This window comes from Lepidochelys kempii, chromosome 6 (genome assembly GCF_965140285.1).
Source record: "Lepidochelys kempii isolate rLepKem1 chromosome 6, rLepKem1.hap1, whole genome shotgun sequence".
In the NCBI taxonomy this organism is placed as follows: Eukaryota; Metazoa; Chordata; order Testudines; family Cheloniidae; genus Lepidochelys; species Lepidochelys kempii.
Window position 1 is genome coordinate 126,295,395 of NC_136385.1, and position 24,679 is coordinate 126,320,073.

At 40.9% G+C, this 24,679-nt stretch overlaps 1 protein-coding gene across 4 annotated transcripts in view; it reads left to right on the top strand.

The window, feature by feature from the left end:
• Positions 1 to 21,137, top strand: part of DDHD1 (DDHD domain containing 1) — a 123,537-nt gene extending 102,400 nt beyond the window's left edge. For 3 of the 4 annotated variants that reach the window (XM_073350101.1, XM_073350102.1, XM_073350103.1), the window contains 4 exons: positions 6,146 to 6,295; positions 14,601 to 14,853; positions 16,563 to 16,757; positions 19,834 to 21,137. In XM_073350101.1, the coding sequence (XP_073206202.1) occupies positions 6,146 to 6,295; positions 14,601 to 14,853; positions 16,563 to 16,757; positions 19,834 to 20,015 (780 nt within the window). In that variant the 3' untranslated portion in view covers positions 20,016 to 21,137. The other variant, XM_073350105.1, reaches the window with a different exon arrangement.
• The last annotated feature ends 3,542 nt before the right edge of the window (positions 21,138 to 24,679 follow it).

Here is a 24,679-nt window from a genome sequence, read left to right on the forward strand (position 1 = left end):
AAAATTATCATTTTTTTTCCTCCTTCTGATGTCACTGCTTTTGTACTCATGGGCCCAGATTTTTAAAGGTATTTAGGCATTGCTGTGCTCAGCGATGCAATATGTAGCAAATTTAGTAGCCTAAATCTAATTTTCGAAAGGGATTTAGACACTTAAGAGACTAAATCCCATCGACTGTTGCTTTAAGTTCCTGAATCAGTGAGGTGTTGAGTCATTGAGCACAGCAGTGCCTAAATAGCTTTAAGAATCTGGGCCTTAGTAACTAAAGTCAATATCAGCTGATAGAAAAACGGAAAAATTACTTACTAGTAATTCAGTTTCTCTTCTCTTCACCATCATTTAAAAAAACATAATCTACATCATGCTATTATCTCTGCCGGTTGGGAAACAGGAGATAGACTGATACCCTTCACCCCTCAATTCTTTACAAAGACTTGTTGTTCATCTACTTGCATTCAGTCTGAACGTTTTCAGAACAAGAGCCCTAAGAAAGGGCACGAAGCAAGGGAAGTAGGATGGGGAAAGAGGAGAGAACTATGACAAACCAAATTACTCATAAGTAATTTTCCCTTGTCATACATCCTCTCTCTTCCTCATCCTGCTGAATTTTCCATAGACTGTTAAATAGTCTATCAAAGGGTTTTATACTGGTGCCTATCACTGTAGTTTCTGAGTACCTTCATTCTGATGGAGAGCAGTTCAAGAGGAGGGGAGAGGCTTACCTTAAATATGAGAGCAAGATGCTTCTACTAAAGGAAGATTTCACAGGATGCTTCCACTGAAGGACAACTTCACAGCGACATATTAGTCCAGCTGGTTGTATGTGACTGACGTGGCGACAAGTAACTGCTGTGTAGATATCATCCACCAAAGTCTTGGCTCGTTCTACCCAGACAGGGCGATTCCTTTAATAACGCTCTAGTTTAACCATGAGTTACTGGTCTTGTTGCGGTATTTGCTGAATAAAATTCTTTGGCTGTCCAAAGAAGACAGGCAGGCAATCAGAGTAGATGGTCATAGTGGTCACATCTGGCTTTCGTATATGATTGAATGGGCCTGTACTACATTAATTGAAAAATGTGGCCACTGCTGCTTTATTGCCCAGAGTTCCTAAGATCAGGGAAAGTCTCTAGTCCTACTTAAGTGAGAGTTAAATGCCTGCTTGATCTTGAGCAAATAGACACATTTCTCTGTCAAGACAAGTTCAGGAAGAAATCCAGAAGCTACATTGCCTGGTGATTAATGGGAAAGGAAGTGGTGCATATAACTGCTCCTTCTGGCAGGGGGGGAAAACGAAGATTTGGAGGGTCTTTGGTCAGTGCCCCAACTCATCATCCCAGTCAAGGTGGTGGCCACCAAAATAGGATCTTTGGAGTTAAGGACTTTAAATTTCCTCCCCACTGATAGCCCTAATGAGGGATTCACTAAAACTCTCAGGGCTAGGAATGGTAGGCCTCACTGAGGGGACCAGGAGTTGAATGCCAGAACTCTACTAGTATCTCACCAGACATGTAAAGTTTAGGGATGCAGTCTCGTTTTGGCCTTGTCTGTGGGACAACAGCTGTGGAAAAGGAGGAAAAGGCTAAAGAAGAATTCTATGTGTTTCTTATCTGAAGAATGTAAAAATGCTGGGAAAGCTAGCCGTGCTGTGGCATTGGGGCATGTCAGTTGTCATTTTTGCTTCAGTGGTCAAAGATAACAGCATGATAGAAGGATTTTCCTTTAAGAAGTGGAAAAGAGGAGGGACATACCACAATTACTTCCTGACCCCAAAGCTGGTGATTAGTTTATTTAACTCTGCGTTTGTCAATACAGTTACCCAAGTTATTTCAAGATTCTGTGGCACTTTTCACAAAGATTCTTAAGGTCAGATAACCCTGGTTCCCTGGGGAAATTTCAACATATTAGAACTCAACTTTTGTATAGCAGCATCCTCTATCCAAAGATGTCAATGGTGTTGAAAAGACACTGATGAATTACTAGGAGTACAACTGAAATGCAGCCATATCTGAGAGAAAAGGAGGTCTTCAGACTTCTTGTAGCAACGCTCTGTAGCAATTCGGAACAGAACTGCCTAGTTAAATTCCCCATGTAATACTAGTCTGCTAGCTTCGTCCCTTCATTTCTTGTCCTCAAAAGTTTCATGGTGTTTCTGGTGCAGTTAAAGGGCTATGGGCTACACTCTAGAGGTGGCTGCAGTTTCGTGCTCAGCTGAAGTATTTCCTCGGTCAGTAAAGTTCTTTGCAATACTTCTGGATGAAAGACAATATATAAACATATGATGCAGTTATCTTCATTGGCCTCCCATTTTAATTTCACCTGTAAATATCCCCAGGTGTCCCCTTCATTTTGCACACATTCTCTCATTGAAAGGTGCATTGTCACACATTCATTTTCTCATTCAGCTGCTCTTCTAGTCTGGAAGAATTACACAAAGTCTTGAATGGTATTGTTGGTGATTTAAGTTTTGATGCTAAAGTAGCTTAGCTCTGCTTCTTGTGTATCATTCCTCCCCAGTAATTCAGTTTGTCTTCTGAATCATAGCTGTCGTCATAATCTATCTTTGGAAGGCAACATTAAAAATAAACATTGCTTCTGTTATTAAACTGTGCCATTGACAACTTGCTGCTGTATTTCATACAAATAGGTAATATTCCCCGCCGCTGCTTCAACATCTGGCCTATCCAAATGAATGCTACCTAGTTTTTAAAGACACTGGCCTCCTGACCTCAATAGATCATCATATGGTAACTTGCCAAATAAACAACATGCTTGATAATGCCGAGAGTCTAATGGCTTCAGTTCCTCAGTTTGAAGGAATTCATTTCTGAAAGGCTCTCTTTTGATTCTGTGGAGATTCACTTTTTGGTATTAATCCAAACCATTACATGGGATACACAATACCCACCTGCAGAAGTAAAGAAACAGATTGATAGAGCCAGAAGAGTTCCCAGAAGTTACCTACTACAGGACAGGCCTAACAAAGAAAATAACAGAACGCCACTAGCCGTCACCTTCAGCCCCCAACTAAAACCCCTCCAACGCATTATTAAGGATCTACAACCTATCCTAAAGGATGACCCAACACTCTCACAAATCTTGGGAGACAGGCCAGTCCTTGCCTACAGACAGCCCCGCAACCTGAAGCAAATACTCACCAACAACCACATACCACACAACAGAACCACTAACCCAGGAACTTATCCTTGCAACAAAGCCCGTTGCCAACTGTGCCCACATATCTATTCAGGGGACACCATCACAGGGCCTAATAACATCAGCCACACTATCAGAGGCTCGTTCACCTGCACATCCACCAATGTGATATATGCCATCATGTGCCAGCAATGCCCCTCTGCCATGTACATTGGTCAAACTGGACAGTCTCTACGTAAAAGAATAAATGGACACAAATCAGATGTCAAGAATTATAACATTCATAAACCAGTCGGAGAACACTTCAATCTCTCTGGTCACGCGATCACAGACATGAAGGTCGCTATCTTAAAACAAAAAAACTTCAAATCCAGACTCCAGCGAGAAACTGCTGAATTGGAATTCATTTGCAAATTGGATACTATTAATTTAGGCTTAAATAGAGACTTGGAGTGGCTAAGTCATTATGCAAGGTAGCCTGTTTCCTCTTGTTTTTTCCTACCCCCCCCCCCCAGATGTTCTGGTTTAACTTGGATTTTAACTTGAAGAGTGGTCAGTTTGGATGAGCTATTACCAGCAGGAGAGTGAGTTTGTGTGTGTATGGGGGTGGGGGGGATGTGAGAACCTGGATTTATGCAGGAAATAGCCCAGCTTGATTGTCATGCACATTGTGTAAAGAGTTGTCACTTTGGATGGGCTATCACCAGCAGGAGAGTGAATTTGTGTGGGGGGGTGGAGGGTGAGAAAACCTGGATTTGTGCTGGAAATCACTTTAGATAAGCTATTACCAGCAGGACAGTGGGGTGGGAATAGGTATTGTTTCATATTCTCTGTGTATATATAAAGCCTGCTGCAGTTTCCACGATATGCATCTGAGGAAGTGAGCTGTAGCTCACGAAAGCTTATGCTCTAATAAATTGGTTAGTCTCTAAGGTGCCACAAGTCCTCCTTTTCTTTTTGCGAATACAGACTAACACGGCTGTTACTCTGAAACTCTACAGTTGATTAAGTCTTGAATCTACAAGTCTAACCTAGCCGGGACACCACATCAAAAGACTTCTTCATATAGGAGAATATATAGTAAAGAACACTGACCCAAGAAGGAAACCCTTGTCCACCTGGACATTGTCAGTGATGAATTATCAATGGGCCTGAAGGAACAGGAAAAACCCTCCTGTGTCTTGTAATCACTGGATCCATTTACCTTTTCAAATACTTGTCTAGTCTGCATTTCACCTAAGCTGAGTTTACTGAAAACTCCTTTTTAAGTATCAGCTATCAAGTATCAGATGGCAGTCACAGCAGCTTTCATGATACCCCTTTCTGAAACAGGAATTGCGCAGACCCTGAATGCAGGTGTGTCAGATTGGCAGGGTTGAAGCTTACCTGCATGATTTAAAGGATTATGCAATGATGATCTTCCTGCATTTAATGGTCACCATATTTTTATTGTTGCTATTGAAGATAAAATGAAGTTTTCAGTCAATTAGGAAAATACAGGATTCTGTGCAAAGCTTGGTTATAAAAGAGAAGACCTGCTCTGTAATTGCTCTGGAGCGGTAATATAGATGATGTTTTGTGGCTTGCAAGATGGCTGGCGTTGCTGTAGAAATAAAGTCCTTATATTAAAATGGAGTTTGAAAAGAACATCCCTGTTGAAGAGAGAATCTTGTTCTGAAGTGTGTTACCAAGGCCAATTTAGAGGAGGAAGAATTTCTTAAGCAGTACTGAAGTCTGGTGAATGAAATGGACCATTATTTCCTCTGTCTTGCTCCGTATGCTGCCTGACATGTAACAGTTGCTTCAAGAATCCAAGAATTCAGCATATTCACTTAATAAAAATGCAGCCGTTTCTTTTGTCCGCTAAATGATATTGCCCTAGTAATGATTCTGTTGTAATGAACTGCCAGATATCGGGAAAGTTACAATGAAGTTCTGATGATAATAGAATGAATTTTTCTGATAAGAAAATATACTAAAGGTTGAAAAGTAATTTTGACTTGTGAAAATATATTTGACTACAGAGTTTTACATTTGATGTTTCTAGGGGACTGGAAGTCTGAGGATTGGTAATGGGATACGAAGCCATTCACCTCTAGGTCAATGTTGAATCCCGGCCCAGGTTGGTAGTGACCAAAAGTCGTTACCACTGATGCATGTTCAGTGACCTATGTCAGACAAGTTAGTGGTCTCAGCCCAGTTCTCAGGGGACAGGTTTGCAAGTTTAAATTGTCAGTGGAGACTGAACTAACCTCTCAATGTCAGAGGCAGTCCCTCCAGAACCAGATTGCAGTAGATTGGGTCCATATGAGGGGAGCTTGCAAAACTACCACTGTACTGTACCTATTCTGGATGTAACGGTTCGCAGTCCTTGTCATACTGGCGTCTTTTTCACAAGTACCAAATCATTCACTCAACCTAAGATGTTTCTAAGAGGTTGTGCATAACACTGGTGTGTGCGTGTGTGTGTGTACTACAGATGTAACGTAGGTAGTTTTTGATTTTCAATATAACTTGCTTTTCTGCTTCCTTGATGGTCTATGTATCAGAAACAGCCACAGAGCACTTCTTTAAAGTGAAGTTAAGTAGTTGTGGTAAGCTTCCTGCAATTTCATGAGAAATCAGACTTCAGCATTACGAACTTCATAATTTTTCTTTAATATCCTCCAAAATCAGCTCCCTCACCCCACCCCCTATAACACTTGTATGCCTCCTTCAGTAGAGGTATCATACTGAACTGAGACAGTGTTTGTAACTTTCCAAAGTTTGTCTTACATTGTGCAGTAATATGTAAATTTCTTATCACGTTTAAGGGAGATGGAAAGTTTACCTGTATTGTATTGTGGACTTCTTCACTTTTACTACTAGTACTTAATAATGTGTTTCTGAAGTCCCTCTGTTGAGACATTGAGATTTAAACCAAACCCCGCAGTATGTTAGAAAGCTACATTTTCTCCAGCTATTAATATAAAATGAAATGTCTCCTTAGGTTGAGAATTTCTTCTGTATGGGATCTCCATTAGCAGTATTTTTGGCATTGCGTGGCATCCGTCCAGGAAACAGTGGAAGTCAAGATCACATTCTGCCCAGAACTATTTGTAACCGGTTGCTAAACATTTTTCATCCAACAGATCCAGTGGTGAGTTTTTATTGCAGTTACAAGCTTTTACCTCGAGTATTTTTAAATAAAGTCTGCTGAAGGACAATAAAAGATAATATGTAAGAAGTGATCTTCAAAGTACTTACATCAACATAGGTATGTTTCTGCATGCAACATGGTTTTGCAGAACAGCTTGCTGCCAGTCATCTTCCAGTGTCTTGGGTTTTGTAATTGCAAAATAAATTATCACTAGAAAATGCAATAATGTCCTATACAGTACTTATCCTTCCTTTGGAAATAGTTTACTCCGTAACAGAGTGATTTTTTTTATGCATAATTTGAACACTACTAAATCACTAATCACTAATGATTAGTTGTGGTAGAATTCGATTTCAATTGATAAAGGTTAGGTAAATGTTGATTTCAGCTGACAGTGAAATTGACGAAAAAAAATATAGTCAATAGCAACATATCTGCATGGATTGGGTGTCACTGGCCTTGCATCCTCCCCTGCATCTTGGGCCCCTGGACTATGTGGGGAACCCACTGTAACCCCACTATCAGTGCTGCCCTAACTCCATCCCTTCCCCCTTTCATTTCTAGCAACTGTAAAAATTAAAAAAAAAAATTAAAAATAGAAAACCTCTTAAACATAAATATTAATTGTCAAAAGTAGAAAAAAATTGACTACTGCCAAGCCTACTAATGATATAATGTTGCATTCACAAAGAAGCTGCACTTTCCAGTTAAAAACTTGGAGACTTCTGTGATAAAACTTCTATTTCTACATCATTATAGTGTTACTAGCAGTTTTTTAGCTTTGCCTGGCGCCAAATATCATCTGACTGCAATGGAGCTTCGCTGATTTACATCCTCTTAAGGATTTGTCCCAACATCTCTAACTTGCCAGACAGTACAAATTCCACTAGGCATTTTAGTGTCAAGAGGTCAATCAGATTGTAATTGACTGACCCTCTCACAAATTGAAACATTCTTTCAAGGTAGCCTATTTTCAAGGTAGCCTATTTCCCCTTATTTTTTTCTACCCCCCCTCCCCAACGTTCTGGTTAAACTTGGATTTATGCTGGAAATGGCCCACCTTGATTATCATGCACATTGTAAGGAGAGTGGTCAGTTTGGATGAGCTATTGCCAGCAGGAGAGTGAGTTTGTGTGTGTATGGGGGTGGGGGGGTGAGAAAATCTGTATTTGTGCTGGAAATGGCCCACCTTGATTATCATGCACATTGTAGGGAGAGTGGTTGCTTTGGATAAGCTATTACCAGCAGGAGAGTGAGTTTGTGTGTGGTTTTTTTTTTTTTTTTTTTTTTTTTTTGAAAAAAAAAGGGGGTGGGGGGGGTGAGAAAACCAGTATTTGTGCTGGAAGTGGCCCACCTTGATTTTCATACACATTGTGAGGAGAGTGGTCACTTTGGATGGGCTATTACCAGCAGGAGAGTGAGTTTGTGTGGGGGCGGAGGGTGAGAAAACCTGGATTTGTACTGGAAATGGCCCAACTTGATGATCACTTTAGATAAGCTATTACCAGCAGGAGAGTGGGGTGGGAGGAGGTATTGTTTCATGGTCTCTGTGTATATAATGTCTTCTGCAGTTTCCACGGTATGCATCCGATGAAGTGAGGTGTAGCTCACGAAAGCTCATGCTCAAATAAATTGGTTAGTCTCTAAGGTGCCACAAGTACTCCTATTCTTTACATGGACTCGGAAGATCATAGAATCATAGAATATCAGGGTTGGAAGGGACCTCAGGAGGTCATCTAGTCCAACCCCCTGCTCAAAGCAGGACCAATCCCCAATTAAATCATCCCAGCCAGGGCTTTGTCAAGCCTGACCTTAAAAACTTCTAAGGAAGGAGATTCTACCACCTCCCTAGGTAACGCATTCCAGTGTTTCACCACCCTCCTAGTGAAAAAGTTTTTCCTAATATCCAACCTAAACCTCCCCCACTGCAACTTGAGACCATTACTCCTTGTCCTGTCCTCTGCTACCACTGAGAATAGTCTAGAACCATCCTCTCTGGAACCACCTCTCAGGTAGTTGAAAGCAGCTATCAAATCCCCCCTCATTCTTCTCTTCTGCAAACTAAACAATCCCAGTTCCCTCAGCCTCTCCTCATAAGTCATGTGTTCCAGACCCCTAATCATTTTTGTTGCCCTTCGCTGGATTCTCTCCAATTTATCCACATCCTTCTTGTAGTGTGGGGGCCCAAAACTGGACACAGTACTCCAGATGAGGCCTCACCAATGTCGAATAGAGGGGGATGATCACGTCCCTCGATCTGCTCACTATGCCCCTACTTATACATCCCAAAATGCCATTGGCCTTCTTGGCAACAAGGGCACACTGCTGACTCATATCCAGCTTCTCGTCCACTGTCACCCCTAGGTCCTTTTCCGCAGAACTGCTGCCTAGCCATTCGGTCCCTAGTCTGTAGCTGTGCATTGGGTTCTTCCGTCCTAAGTGCAGGACCCTGCACTTATCCTTATTGAACCTCATCAGATTTCTTTTGGCCCAATCCTCCAATTTGTCTAGGTCCCTCTGTATCCTATCCCTGCCCTCCAGCGTATCTACCACTCCTCCCAGTTTTGTATCATCCGCAAATTTGCTGAGACTGCAATCCACACCATCCTCCAGATCATTTATGAAGATATTAAACAAAACCGGCCCCAGGACCGACCCCTGGGGCACTCCACTTGACACCAGCTGTCAACTAGACATGGAGCCATTGATCACTACCCGTTGAGCCTGACAATCTAGCCAACTTTCTATCCACCTTATAGTGCATTCATCCAGCCCATACTTCTTTAACTTACTGACAAGAATACTGTGGGAGACCGTGTCAAAAGCTTTGCTAAAGTCAAGAAACAATACATCCACTGCTTTCCTTCATCCACAGAACCAGTAATCTCATCATAGAAGGTGATTAGATTCGTCAGGCATGACCTTCCCTTGGTGAATCCATGCTGACTGTTCCTGATCACTTTCCTCTCATGTAAGTGCTTCAGGATTGATTCCTTGAGGACCTGCTCCATGATTTTTCTGGGGACTGAGGTGAGGCTGACTGGCCTGTAGTTCCCAGGATCCTCCTCCTTCCCTTTTTTAAAGATTGGCACTACATTAGCCTTTTTCCAGTCATCTGGGACTTCCCCCGTTCGCCACGAGTTTTCAAAGATAATGGCCAATGGCTCTGCAATCACAGCCGCCAATTCCTTTAGCACTCTCGGTTGCAACTCATCCGGCCCCATGGACTTGTGCACGTCCAGCTTCTCTAAATAGTCCCTAACCACCTCTTTCTCCACAGAGGGCTGGCCATCTATTCCCCATGTTGTGATGCCCAGCGCAGCAGTCTGGGAGCTGTCCTTGTTAGTGAAGACAGAAGCAAAAAAAGCATTGAGCACATTAGCTTTTTCCACATCCTCTGTCACTAGGTTGCCTCCCTCATTCAGTAAGGGGCCCACACTTTCCTTGGCTTTTTTCTTGTTGCCAACATACCTGAAGAAACCCTTCTTGTTACTCTTGACATCTCTTGCTAGCTGCAGCTCCAGGTGCGATTTGGCCCTCCTGATTTCATTCCTACATGCCCGAGCAATATTTTTATACTCTTCCCTGGTCATATGTCCAACTTTCCACTTCTTGTAAGCTTCTTTTTTATGTTTAAGATCCGCTAAGATTTCACCATTAAGCCAAGCTGGTCGCCTGCCATATTTACTATTCTTTCGACTCATCGGGATGGTTTGTCCCTGTAACCTCAACAGGGATTCCTTGAAATACAGCCAGCTCTCCTGGACTCCTTTCCCCTTCATGTTAGTCCCCCAGGGGATCCTGGCCATCCGTTCCCTGAGGGAGTCGAAGTCTGCTTTCCTGAAGTCCAGGGTCCATATCCTGCTGCTTACCTTTCTTCCCTATGTCAGGATCCTGAACTCAACCAACTCATGGTCACTGCCTCCCAGATTCCCGTCCACTTTTGCTTCCCCCACTAATTCTTCCCTGTTTGTAAGCAGCTGGTCAAGAAAAGCTCCCCCCCAGTTGGCTCGTCTGGCACTTGCACCAGGAAATTGTCCCCTACGCTTTCCAAAAACTTCCTAGATTGTCTATGCACTGCTGTATTGCTCTCCCAGCAGATATCAGGAAAATTAAAGTCACCCATGAGAACTAGGGCGTGCGATCTAGTAGCTTCTGCGAGTTGCCGGAAGAAAGCCTCATCCACCTCATCCCCCTGGTCCGGTGATCTATAGCAGACTCCCACCACTACATCACTCTTGTTGCTCACACTTCTAAACTTAATCCAGAGACACTCAGGTTTTTCTGCAGTTTCGTACCGGAGCTCTGAGCAGTCATACTGCTCAGATGCAAAATACTTTCCTACCTTATGAAAACAAAGAAAACTGAAAGGGTCATGCTGAATGTAATTCCTTAATGAAAATCAATATGATCACAGATCAATAGGTAATGACTTTTGAAAATTAGCCTTTGATCCATATGCAATAAGTGAGCTATTTATTAAGACAATCTGAAAATTCCAATGTATATTTCCGCTGGCATGCAAAAGTACAATTTCAGTTGGAGAGAAAAGGTGGGTGAGGTGATATCTTTTATTGGACCAACTTCTGTTCGTGAGAGAAACCAGCTTTCGAGCTACACAGAGCTCTTCTTCAGGGCTGGGAAAGGTACTCAGTGTCACAGCTAAATAAGAGATTGAACAGATTATTTAGCATAAGTGGTTAACCCATATTCTAAGAGACCATTCAAGGTGAATTGGCCCGTTAATTCCCCTGTAGTCATAGGACAAAAAGGGTGCAGTGTCCTTGTAGAGAAGTAGATCACATCATGTAATGGGCCAGCCAAATACCCAAGAGAACCTGCTTCAATACAGAAATAAACCCCCCTCCTACTGCACACCCCTGGTTGTCACCTACCACCCCATCCTGGAATCCATATGGGGTTATCATCAAACTACAATCCAGACTCAATGACCCCATCCTGAATGAAATCTTTCCTGAACCCATTTTTCTGACCTTCAAACAACCCCCTCCCCTCCAACCTCTCCAAGCTCATCATCAGAAGCAAGCTCCCCACAGACCAGGACACACCAACTCAAAGCAGCACCAGACCCTGCCAGAACAGATGCAAAACTTGCAGACATAGCTCCCCTGCTACAATGATCTACGCCCCCCACAACACGCCTTTCAAGATCCAGAAGTCCCACAACGTGTAGTGTACCTCATTGTCACAGGGTCCACTTACAAGGTTCACCTCTCCTGGCTTCTCTGGGGATTAGCTCCTTCCAGGTGCTGTGCTTTCCTCTGGCAGTCTCTCCACCTGTATCTGCAACTCCAGGTGCTCCTTCTTCATGACTTGGCCCTCCAGCCAGGTCACTATATGTGTTTCTCCTTCCTGGGTACGAGTCTTCCTTCAGCAATCCTAGGCAGTCTTCCACTCACTGCCTTATAGCTGTGACGCTCTGAGGACAGGTCTACACTACAAATTTACATCAGCGCAGCTGCACCGATGCAGAAAGCTCTCCCGTCGGCTTAATAACTGAAACTCTACAGGGGGGATTACAGTAGTCATAACTACGTTGCTTAGGGGTATGGATTTTTCACACCCCTGAGCGACAACGTAGTTATACCAAAGTAAATATGTAATGCACATCAAGCCTCTATGTGCCTTGAAAGCTTGTTTCTCCCCCAACAGAAGTTGGTTCAACAAAAGAAGATATTACCTCGACCAACTTGTCTCTCTAATATCCTGGAACCGACGTGGCTACAATAACGCTGCATATAATTTCAGCTGGAAATTTTTAATTAGGCGCATGCATGATACAGGCTTTGTTAATGGGCTAATACCTTTTTTATATAAGAACATAAGAATGGCCATGCTGGGTCAAACCAATGGTCCATCTAGCCCGTATCCTGTCTTCCGACAGTGGCCAATGCCAGAGGCTTCAAAAGGAATGAATAGAACAGGGCAATTATCAAGCGATCCGTCCCCGGTCATCCATTCCCAGCATTTGGCAGTCAGAGGCTGAGGGACACCCAGAGCATGGGATTGCGCGCCAACATCTTGGGTAATAGCCATTGATGGATCTATCCTCCATAAATTTACCTCATTCTTTTTAAATCCCAGATACAGTTTTGGCCTTCACAATATTCCCTGGGAACAAGTGTGTTGTGTGAAGAAGTACTTCCTTTCATTTGTTTTAAACCTGCTGCCTATTAATTTCATTGAGTGACCCCTAGTTCTTGTGTTATGGGAAGGGTTAAACAACACTTCCTTTTTCACTTTCTCCACACCAGTCATGATTTTATAGACTTCAGTCACGTCCCCCCTTAGTCATCTCTTTTTCAAAGCTGAACAGTCCCAGTCTTTTTAATATCTCTTCATCTGGAAGCTGTTCTATACCGTTAATCATTTTTAAAAAGAAAAGGAGTACTTGTGGACCTTAGAGACTAACCAATTTATTTGAGCATAAGCTTTCGTGAGCTACAGCTCACTTCATCGGATGCATACTGTGGAAAGTGTAGAAGATCTTTTTATACACACAAAGCATGAAAAAATACCTCCCCCCACCCCACTCTCCTGCTGGTAATAGCTTATCTAAAGTGATCACTCTCCTTACAATGTGTATGATAATCACGTTGGGCCATTTCCAGCACAAATCCAGGTTTTCTACATACACACACACACACACACACACACACACACTCTCTCTCTCTCCTGCTGCTTATGCTCAAATAAATTGGTTAGTCTCTAAGGTGCCACAAGTACTCCTTTTCTTTTTGCGAATACAGACTAACACGGCAGTTACTCTGAAATTAATCTTTTTTTGTTACCCTTCTGTGTATCTTTTCCAGTTTTAATGTGTATTTTTTGAGATGGGGTGACAGAAACTGCATGCAGTATTCAAGGTGTGGGCATACCATGGATTTATATAAAGGCATAATATTTACTGTCTTACTATCCCTTTCCTAGCCGTTCCTAACATTCTGCTAGCTTATCTGACTGCTGCTGCAGCGCGATCCATGTAAGAAGGATTTATTTTAAAGAAAACTGCTGTTTAACTCTTGGTGACGGGGGCCCTAGAGAACTGACGTGCCATCCTGTCATCTGGCCCTAGCCAAATACATATCCCAAAAGTGAGGCCAAGATCTCTGCTCCCTGAAACACAGTTAAGGATATTGGAATTTTCTGAATATAAAAGCCATCACGGGACTGTGACTTACCCTTCCATTCCAGTCTACTACTTTTATCTCACTATAGGCCCCAATTCAGTAAAGTATGTAAGCTCATGAATGGTCTAATTAAAGTTCAGTTGAACTAATCACACGTTTAAATGGTTTGCTGAATTAGGGCCATAAGTCTTTATTTCTCCCTCTCCACCACAGCCCATCTACTGAAGAGCTGCTCATTGAATACATCTACAGTACACTTTTTTTACCTCGAGTTAATTGAGTGCCAATTAATTCAAAGGCAAGCGTGGCCACTCCCTACACATTTGATCCAGGCTACAACCATTTGTTCTTTACCCTAAAGATTACCTAGATTTTGTTCAGTGGTGAGTTACAGAGCAAGTAAGGAGATGCCAGAAAAGTAAAACTTGCTGTCACCTGTACTGTGCAGAAATGGCTTCTGTTGAAAATAAGTGTAATCAGGCTTCTATCTTACTCCTCACACTTTCAAAGCTCGCTACCTAAATTGTGTCTACAATTGCCACATTTGCATAATAAATCTGTTTGTTCAGCTTGTGCAAGCAAAATTAAATAGCCAGTTTTAATGATTTGCTGTGAAATGCAGAATCCGTTTATTCATATAGAAATGAAAGTATTTTGCTGTGCTGTAATATTAACGGTACTTTTCACTTCTGATTAAACAATATGGTAGTAGCAGTGTTGCAGAGTAATATACAAGGATATATGCATAAGCAGCGAGGAAACGAGTCAGTTTTCCCAGAAAGTGAGAACAAATATGACCACAGTGTATCTTCAACATTAGTCAATTTCTGGCTATTAATTTGCTGTAACAGAGCAAGATTTCTTTTCTTAACAGAGTGACAGGGATTGGGAGCAACGAACTCCTGAGTTCTAATTCTGACTATCCCACTGACTCACTTTATTGCCTTTGGCAAGTTATTTTAGTTTTTATATGTATCTCTTCTGTAAAATGGGGTTGCTGCTGTTTATCCATTCATCCCCAGGGGACTGTGAGGATGAATCATTAGTGTTTGTTCAGTAGTTTGAGGATGAAGAGCGCTATATATTGGTAAGTAAATTTAATCTGCAGTGTATGTCACTGCTCAGGATTTTCTTCTCTTGAATTTATCTTGCAGGCCTATAGACTAGAACCTTTAATTTTGAAACACTACAGCAACATTTCACCTGTCCAGATCCACTGGTACAACACTGCAAACCCTCTACCTTATGAGCACATGAAGCCAAGCTTTCTCAACCCAACAAAAGAACCTACCTCAGTCACCGAGAGTGAAAGTATACCAACCATACCAAGCCCAGCTACTTCACCAGTCATGGTTCGACGCCATTATGGGGAGTCAATAACAAATATAGGCAAAGCAAGTATATTAGGTAACTGCTAATTAAATCTTTTCATATGTACATAACACTTTTCAATTAGGTTTCATGCAATAACATTTTGATTAATTGTTAATAGAGCCCTATTTTCATACAAAGCTTCATTTTTTTCCTTTGTGATATTGAAGGCATAACAATAAATGTGCTGTTGTGGTATCTTTCCTGTACTTCCACACCATATGTGCAGTGCTAATTTAAATCCAAATAAACTTTTATTTAAGGGAATGGGATGTTTATATTAACTACAGCCAATGTTATTTTTTTGCTACTGCTGTCTTATTTGTTGCATGTTTAATTGAAATAACCTCCTGATGGGTTAATAGTCAGTATCTAATAATCAAATGTTATCAGTTAGCAGCATGAAGAATTAAAATGTTTGCATTAAAATCACATTTCACAGTATTGGCAAGTGGCAGCAAGGTCCTTGGTTAGTAATGAGAAATGTTGGTCTTCGTTTAACTTAATATAACATGAATTTCCAGGTGCAAAATTCTAACCTGACATGTTTTTCTGTCCCCTTCATTGTCCTTTAGCATCCTGATCCAGCTTAAGCACTAGCTTACCCTTGAACATATAAACAGTCTCTTTTGCTTTTGATGGGGTTACTCATGTACTTAAAGTTAAGTATGTGCCTAAGAGCATTGCTCAGGGTGGGCCTACACTGTTTGGGTTTTATACTAAAATAACTTGAAAGAAGTTTAAACAAGGTAGCTTGCTCTTGAGTTTCTTCCCTACTGAGCAAGTAAATCTTTATTTTCTATCTGCTTAAGGAATTAGTCTGATTTATAGAATACTTCTAAGCAAGATCTGACATATCTCACTACATAGCTTTTTTTTCTATGTAAGATCTGTATATTTAACGTCATTTTACTATGAAAGTAGCTTTTTAACATAGCCACAAGATGGCAGCAAAGTCAGGAGAAAATCTTACAGACTAACCAATTTATTTGAGCATAAGCTTTCGTGAGCTCCAGTTCACTTCATCTTCATCCATCCGATGAAGTGAGCTGTAGCTCGCGAAAGCTTATGCTGAAATAAATTGGTTAGTCTCTAAGGTGCCACAAGTACTCCTTTTTGCGAATACAGACTAACACGGCTGCTACTCTGAAACCTGTCAGGAGAAAATGTTATCATTCTTAAGGTTATGAATCTGTAAACTATCTTAAACTTTCATGCAGTGATTCTCAAACAATAATCATCCCCTTTCAGTGATGATATAGCACTTCTAAGTCTCTCTAGAAATAGTGCAAGCATAAGAAGTTGATGAAAGGAGTGTCCTCTCATTAAAGATGATAATGTGATTCTTCTTTCACATAGAAGGTACTGTAAATATTGTGAAGTACCCAAACCCAGTGTGTTGCAAAATGAATGAGATCGTAAAAGAATTTGTCTGTAAAACAGGAATTAAAATAGACCTTTTCAGTATTGGATATTTTTGAGGGGGGGGTCCAAAACTGTTCTTGCATATTTTTGTTTCCCTGGCTACAGTTTCTGAATTATAACCTTGATTGTACACTAGATTTGAGTCACATGATAAAAAATGTAGACTTAATTTAAATAAGCTGTTGTTTCCACCCTGGAAAAACATGAGTAGTGTTTTTCTTTCTCTTTCATTCAGCTGTAATTGATGAGTGTTACAGCCACTTTAATTTGTGGTATGATTTAACAGTCATGGTGCCTGTCCTGTTTTGTGCTGAATGCAGGAGCTGCTAGCATTGGGAAGGGTCTTGGAGGGATGTTGTTCTCAAGATTTGGCCGATCTAGTGCACCCACTTCACAAACTTCTGAGACTGGAAAAGACGGAACAGAAGGCGAAGACAAGAAGCCAGTTGCCATTCATTCTACTGTTGGAATGCCGACCTTCCCACACAGCAGCTCTGGCTTCCTTGACCCCACATGTTAGTGTACCTTTACATTTAGCAGCTAGCTGTATCTTCTGGCTTCTCTTTTGGAAATGGAGACTGTTTTTTAAGTTGACTTTGGATGGATTTGTTGTGGGGGGAACGGGGGACATGGAAATGTGTGTGTTATAACAAACATATGCTCCTATTAAATTGTTTCCTGGGTAGCTTTATGGTAAAAATTGGGTTCATTCCCATTCATTAAATATTTTTCAATTATTTCCAGAGGCTTAAATCTTTGATCTGTTCTTTTTTTTTCTTTTGCTCTTTAAATGGTACATATATTTCACAGAACTTTAGCTAGTACAGTAGAACCTCAGAGTTATGAACACATCGGGAACAGAGGTTGTTTGTAACTCTGAAATGTTCGTAACTCTGAACGAAACATTATGGTGGTTCTTTCAAAAGTACAACTGAACATTGACTTAATACAGCTTTGAAACTTTACTATTCAGGATTAAAATCCTGCTTTCCCTTTATTTTTTTAGTAGTTTATGGTTAGCACTGTACTGTATTTGCAAAAAGAAAAGGAGTATTTGTGATACCTTAGAGACTAAAAAACTTATTTGAGCATTTGTTAGTCTCTAAGGTACCTTGAGTTGTAGTTCACAAAAGCTTATGCTCAAATAAATTGGTTAGTTTCTAAGGTGCCACAAGTACTCCTTTTCTTTTTGCGAATACAGACTAACACGGCTGCTACTCTGAAACCTGCACTGTATTTGCTTTCTTGCTTTTTATTTTTTTCTCTGCTGCTGCCTGATTGCGTACTTCTGGTTCCAAATGAGGTGTGTGGTTGACTGGTCAGTCCGTAACTCTGGTGTTCATAACTCTGAGCTTCTACTGTCCATTCTCTGCTACAATGGTCTCTAAAAGATCATTGGAAAAATTCAACATAATTGCCTCAGAGAAATCCAGTTTCATTTATAGTAGAATGCATTTTTTTAAATTCTCCAGTATATGTCTGGCACTAAGACATACTTTTTGGTGATGTACAAAATAAAGAGAGAGACACAGTCCTTGCCCCTAACAGAGCTGGTCCAAATACAGGACAAAAATTTAGCAAAAGCTTTTATGAAAAAGAGAGCACTTTCTATGCCAAAATTCAAAATGTTGATCAAATTAATTTCAAAACTTTCAGTCACTCTATTGTCAAGGCATTTACTGTCAAAAATTTAGTCTAATCTGAACTTTCAACAATTTTTCAGTGACCCCTTATTTCATCTTTTTTGACTTCACACGCTCTCAAAGGTGTTTTCCCTATATTCATATACACAGTACTGCCCAGTCAATCAAGTTCAAAGAGATGACTTTAAATAATCATAGGAAGTCAAAGCTCTATATGTGCAGTCAGATGTTTCACTCTGACAATTTTAATGTTGGCATTAAGATAAAGCTGAAGTTTTGTTTTTCCTTTTCTGAAAAATGTAAGTGTTGTCAACGTGGGCTTTGGATTGGGCTTGTGCATCTTAAATTATCTCTGTAGTAACAGATGAGTCAAGAATATAAGCCGTGCTGCATCTTGTGGTAGCATCCACATGGTACATCAGTTAGCTAGATCAGAGCTAGCTTCAACAGATAATCTGAGTGACTCATTCATCGTACAGGGCATAGGTTTAATTTTAAATTTAGGGAAAATATGGAGGAGTAACAGTGATCGTTGTTAAATCCTATTGGGGGGTTCTTTTCAGGAAACTCAGCAACTCCAGCCTTGCCACCCAAACCCTGTATCTCTCTATTGTGTTCCATAGATGGAGATCCCACAGTTTAGCCCAGCCAGGCTGACTCAATCCATGGCTGAAGTGTTAACTTCAGAAAGGCCTGCTGCATGGATGTGTGTAAATCTTGCTTGTATCCCAAGGTTCTGTAGTGAAATCGCCAAGAGATAAAAGTGTTTTAGCAGTTTGCTTGCAGAGAAACCAGAGTCATCTGAATTACTGTATTTGGAAACCAGTTAGATGTTGGTTGGAAAATATTAAGCCCTATACCTCCCTGAATGTTGTTGATATCTTGATTATGGAGATTTTGAGTGATGATACAGTTTTTTACCCTTTGTGCCAATGGCTTTGACAAGCAATTCTATTTTTCTCCAGTATGTTTTTTGGCCTTTGTGGCTAACTAGGATTTTAGCTTATCCATTTCATGCGGTTGCTCCTTTAGAGCTAAGAAAATCTCTGCAAATGAGTTGCAACAGTGTGTTAATTGTGGTAGCAACTAAGCCAGTTAAATGTGCAGTAAAGGCTGCTTTGATGTGTGTGGTATAGCTGTTGAAATAAAAGAACAGCTGCCGAAACATTTTGCAAAAATCTGGAAACTTAAAAGGACTGACTTTCTGAATAGGGACTGGGACTAAAGCCATGCATCCGATGAAGTGAGCTGTAGCTCACAAAAGCTTATGCTCAGATAAATTGGTTAGTCTCTAAGGTGCCACAAGTCCTCCTTTTCTTTTTGCGAATACAGACTAACATGGCTGTTAGTCTGAAATTTTCAGAAGTGTCAGTGATTGTCGGGTACCTTTATTTGTTTCGGTGCCTAACTTGAGACATCCTAAAGGAGCCTTATTTTCAAAGGGCGGATGCTCCATACTTTCTGAAAATCTGAGAACCTTCAAGGTGTCTTAAGTTGGGCCCCTAAAAATTAACTTATCAGTGTATCTCTAGTCACTTTTGAAAATCTTGGCCTAAGCCTGTTTTTTAGAAGAAAAGATCAGGACATCTCCCAAGTAATTCCAGCTAGTTACAATGAAGATTAAGGTTGTTAAAAAACTGTTCTTTCCCGACCTTCAGTGTTTTCTGTGTGATCTATCCATCAATATTGTATTATTTGTAGTAATTGCATATATATATATAAAACCATACATGCGTGAGTACACGTGCACACACACACAACATACATACATATATATACTAATTACAAAATGAGAACACTTTAAACCCTCAGCACAGGAATATTGGGTATTTTTTATATACAGGCAAGTAGAAACAAAAACAAATGATAGAAGAATTAGCATGTGTTTTTTCTTTTCAAAGTATGGATCCTAGTAACACTTCCTGTTTCTATTTTGTTTCATTTCTAGTGGAACTGGAGCACAGGATTGATTTTGAGCTCAGGGAAGGTCTTGTGGAGAGCAGATACTGGTCTGCAGTAACATCGCACACTGCATATTGGTCATCTATGGATATTGCTCTCTTTCTTCTAACCTTCATGTATAAACAGGACCAAGAAGATGCTGACAAATCAAATTTAGACCCTGTTTGAATTTTTTTTGTTTTTGTTTTGTTTTATTTTGTGGAGGGTGGGAAATTTTACAACAAATGGCACAAAACTGATGTTTTACTGTTAAAACATAGCGTCTAAGGCATGGAAGTTTCAGGTTTAAGTGCATGTTTGGATTTTTTTTTCCTGTTTTTAAAGAGCAAAAATGACTTATATTTAAAAACACTTTCGTTTTAAATATTTACAGACCTAAAATTAATCCAAATTCTCATGATTTTGATTGTATAAACAAGCCAGAAGATGTAGCATCACATAAGCACTGTTGGTGCAATGTGCTTGGGTGACACATGCTAATGACCATAACTGCTGTTTAGTTCATTAAAATATAAAGATTAGTCAACTGAAACTAATTAACTTTCATTAACAAAACATACGTTAGCTGCAAACCTAAAACTGCCATGTTCCTATGTTTTATGTACCAGTAAATAATAAACATTGGTGTCATTTTTCTAAGACTTTATTCAAATCTACAGGTTATTACCCACAGTTCCTTTGAAAGACCATTCTTACTGCTGACTTCAAGGGTGTATTACACATAACTTGTTTAGAAGCTGCTGGAAAAGCATGAGACAAATATTTGAAATACTGTAATTATAATTTATTATTACCTCTGACTAATTGCTTCATTTATTCCAGTGTATAAAACATTACTTTTTTACTGGTTTCTTTTGGCTTAATTTAAGAACCACATTTATTTTCTACAGTGTTAAGACTTTTTCTCAGATATACATATCTTTGTACTATTCAAATGAATATATGGACACTGTGGCACACTTTCAGTATTTTTTTCATTAAAAATAAATCTTTGTGGTTTCACACAAATGACACTAGTTACATTCTTCTCAAAGGTAAGTAACCTCTTTCATAGACCCCTGCCTTTTTGGTCACATGTCTCACAAATGACTGAGGGCTTATTTTGGACTTCTCATTAGACTTAATTTGCAGTAGCCAAGTGTGTTCCATTTACTGCTACTGAAAATATGTGCAATAATGTATTGAGAAGAAAGAGTGCCACTTAAAACAAATTTGGTGAGCTCAGAAGCATTTGCATAATTGATATCAGAAGCAAACAGTGTGATACTTTTTATTAAAAGCCAAACAAAAGAGTTCTGCCCGTGTTTCATTTTATGAAAATCAGACCCCATCATGTGATTTCTGTAAAAGGATTGCAGTTGTAGCTTGATCAAATTCCTAAGGAGCCAGGAGAGGACTGTTACGAAGAAAGGAAATCTTCAAATAAAGAACTAAGTCAATTCTGGGATCATAAAACAGAATTTTAAGGCTCTGGAGCAGAAGGGTCAAATACGCGACCTGTGTGCTGGACCCAGATGATGTGTTCATGTGACCTATGTCATATATTTTTTTAAAAAGCGTTCTTGGTGGTTGCAAACAGATCCAAACCCAGTGTAAACAGATGCAGTAATGTCTTCCTGAGACTGGAGACAGCCTGAAGAGGTAGATATGGTGTATTTTGACTTTAATAAGGCTTTTGATACTGTCTCATATGACCTTCTCATAAACAACCTAGGGAAATACAACCTAGATGGATAATGAAAAGGAGTACTTGTGGCACCTTAGAGACTAACCAATTTATTTGAGCATAAGCTGTCGTGAGCTACAGCTCACTTCATCCGATGAAGTGAGCTGTAGCTCACGAAAGCTTATGCTCAAATAAATTGGTTAGTCTCTAAGGTGCCACAAGTACTCCTTTTCTTTTTGCGAACACAGACTAACACGGCTGTTACTCTGAAACCTGTCATTATAGATGGATAATACAACCCACCACTATAGGTGGGTGCATAGCTGGTTGGAAAACCATTCCCAGAGAGTAGTCATCAGTGGTTCACAGTCCAGCTGGAAGGACATACCGAGTGGGGTCCTGCAGGGATTAGTTCTGGGTCCGGTTCTATTCAATATCTTCATCAGTGATTTAGATAATGGCATGGAGAGGTTGCAAGTACATTGGAGGATAGGATTAAAATTTAAAATCTAGACAAACTGGAGAAATGGCCTGAAGTAAATAGGATGAAATTCTATAAGGGTAACTGCAAAATACTCCACTTAGGAAGGAACAGTCAGTTGCACACATACAAAATGGGAAATGACTGCCTAGGAAGGAGTACTGCAGAAAGGGATCTGGGGGCCATAGTAGATCATAAGCTAAATATGAGTCAACCGTATAACACTATTGCCCAAAAAAAAAAAAAAGTAAATACTATTCTGGGATGTATTAGCAGGATTATTGTAAGTAAGACACGAGAAGTAATTCTTCCGCTCTACTGTGCACTGATTAGGTCTCAGCTGGAGTATTGTGTCCAGTTCTGGGTGCCACAAATATGAGTCAACAGTCTAACACTGTTGCAAAAGAAGCAGACATCATTCTGGGATGTATTAGCAGGAGTGTTGTAAGCAAGACACGAGAAGTAGTTGTTCTGCTCTACTCCACACTGATTAGGCCTCAGCTGCAGTAGTGTGTCCAGTTCTGGGCGCCACATTTCAGGAAAGATGTGGACAAATTGCAGAAAGTCCAGAGAAGAACAAAAATGATTAAAGGTCTAGAAAACATGACCTATGAGGGATGATTGGAAAAGTTGGGTTTGTTTAGTGCAGAGAAAAGACTAAGAGCAGGCATGATAACAGTTTTCAAGTACATAAAAGATTGTTACAAGGAGGGGGATGAAAAATTGTTCTCCTTAACCTCTGAGGATATGACAAGAAGCAATGGGCTTAAACTGCAGCAAGGGTAGTTTAGGTTGGACATTAGGAAAAACTTCCTAACTGTCAGGATGGTTAAGCACTGGAATATACTGCCTAGGGAGGTTGTGGAATCTCCATCATTGGAGATTTTTAATAGCAGGTTGGACAAACACCTGCCAGGGATGGTCTAGATAATACTTAGTCCTGCCATGAGCAGGGGACTGGACTAGATGACCTCTCAAGGTCCCTTCTAGTCCTATGATTCTATGAAATGACGTCTGTGAGATATGCACCCCTTGGGGTGTTAAATCTGAAGACCACTTTAGTGTAAGCGGTAGCTATTTCATTGCTTATATTATTGGTGGAATTTGGAAAGGAAGCCCACAGATTGAGACTAAGAATTTGGTAATAGCTAGAGAAAAGAAAGGAGAAGAGACACAAAGACAGAAAAGATGGTGAAAATGGAGGTTGGGGAGGGAAGAGATCAGGCAGAAATAGAAGACTTCTAAAGCTGGCATATTCTCCCATTGATATACCTACAAAGGGCTATGCTCTAATTTTGAATTTTGTGAAAACCTTCCATTTATCTCAGTGGATTAAGGATGTTTTATAATCCTAAATTTTTACCCTGGCCCATGGACCATAATTAAAAATGGAATTATGCCCTCCAAGGCATTTGTCCCTGGCACCATTGTTCTGGAAGAACATGTCTTCGAGTAGTGTCCTTATGGGTGCTCCGTGTCCAGATGTGTCCACGTGGCTTTGGTCAGATATTTGGTAGCAGTGCCTGTTCAGCCCATGCAGGCACTCCCGACATCCTCATGCCCCACGCCGAGGATACACAGAGCTGTACAGGCAAACCGCCCCCAGTTCCACCTCAGCTGCTTTGGCCTGAGAGAGAGTGCCTTGCATACCTACTTCTAACTTAATCTTTAGCTTAGTCTTAGGTTTCTCGAGTATTAGTTCTGTGTAGTTACTTAGTATTTTCTCTTTTATGTATAGTTTTATAGTTCCTTTACTTCATTCAATGGGATTTTTTCCTCTGTTAAGCTTTTCTCTTCCTCCTTTCCCCCTCTGTCTGGGGTTCTCCTTGGGGCTCATTGCTGGGGTATGCCAGGATCGCTGAGATTCAAGTGCTGTCTCATCTGCTGGGAATCTGTGCACACCCCTGTACAGTCGTCAGAGATTTTTGTCTTAGCGGTATCCGTAGGGTTGACTGTGGTGCCCTCTGGAGTGGTTTGCTCATGCGTCAGTATAAAGTCCTTCTTACTGCCCATAGCAGTTGGTCGGAGCACATTTTTCCATTGCCTAGTAAGTGGTTAGCGGTTCTCTCCTTTCGTTGAGCTTTTAGTGTCTTGTAAATAGTTTGTTGACTGTAGTTAGTAAGTTATTGTCCTGGTAGGGACTTTGCCCCAGGCAGGGCATGCCCCCGTCTCCAGGTTTTAAGCCCGGTTCTGACTGTAACAGGCCTGTCCCTGTTAGTGACCCCCATAGCAGCTGCCTGAAGTGCTTGGGGGAGTCACATGTGAAGGACAAGTGTCACATCTGTAAGAACTTTCATCCCAGAACGCAGAAGGAGCACAACATCCGTTTGAGGGCCCTCCTCATGGAGGCTGCTCTCTGCCCGGCCTTGGAGCTGTCCTGGCTGGACTCTGCTCTGAGTACTTCAGCCTCAATACATAGTGCACTCCCGGCATCGGGCTCCACCCGGCACCGCTTTCCTTCCTCAGTGTCCAGGAAGACCTCAGAGAAGTGTGACTCCCCGGCACCAAGGTAGAAAGGCCAAGAGGTTTCAGCTAAAGGATCCAGTTTGGGCCACCCACCCACCCTGGAGCTACATGGGGGTACCTCCGTGATGGGGTCCTCTGGCCCCTTAAGGGATCCACCACTGACTCTCGGGAGTAGTAGGGGACCCAGAATCATGGCGGGTCCCCAGACCCTCCTGGTGC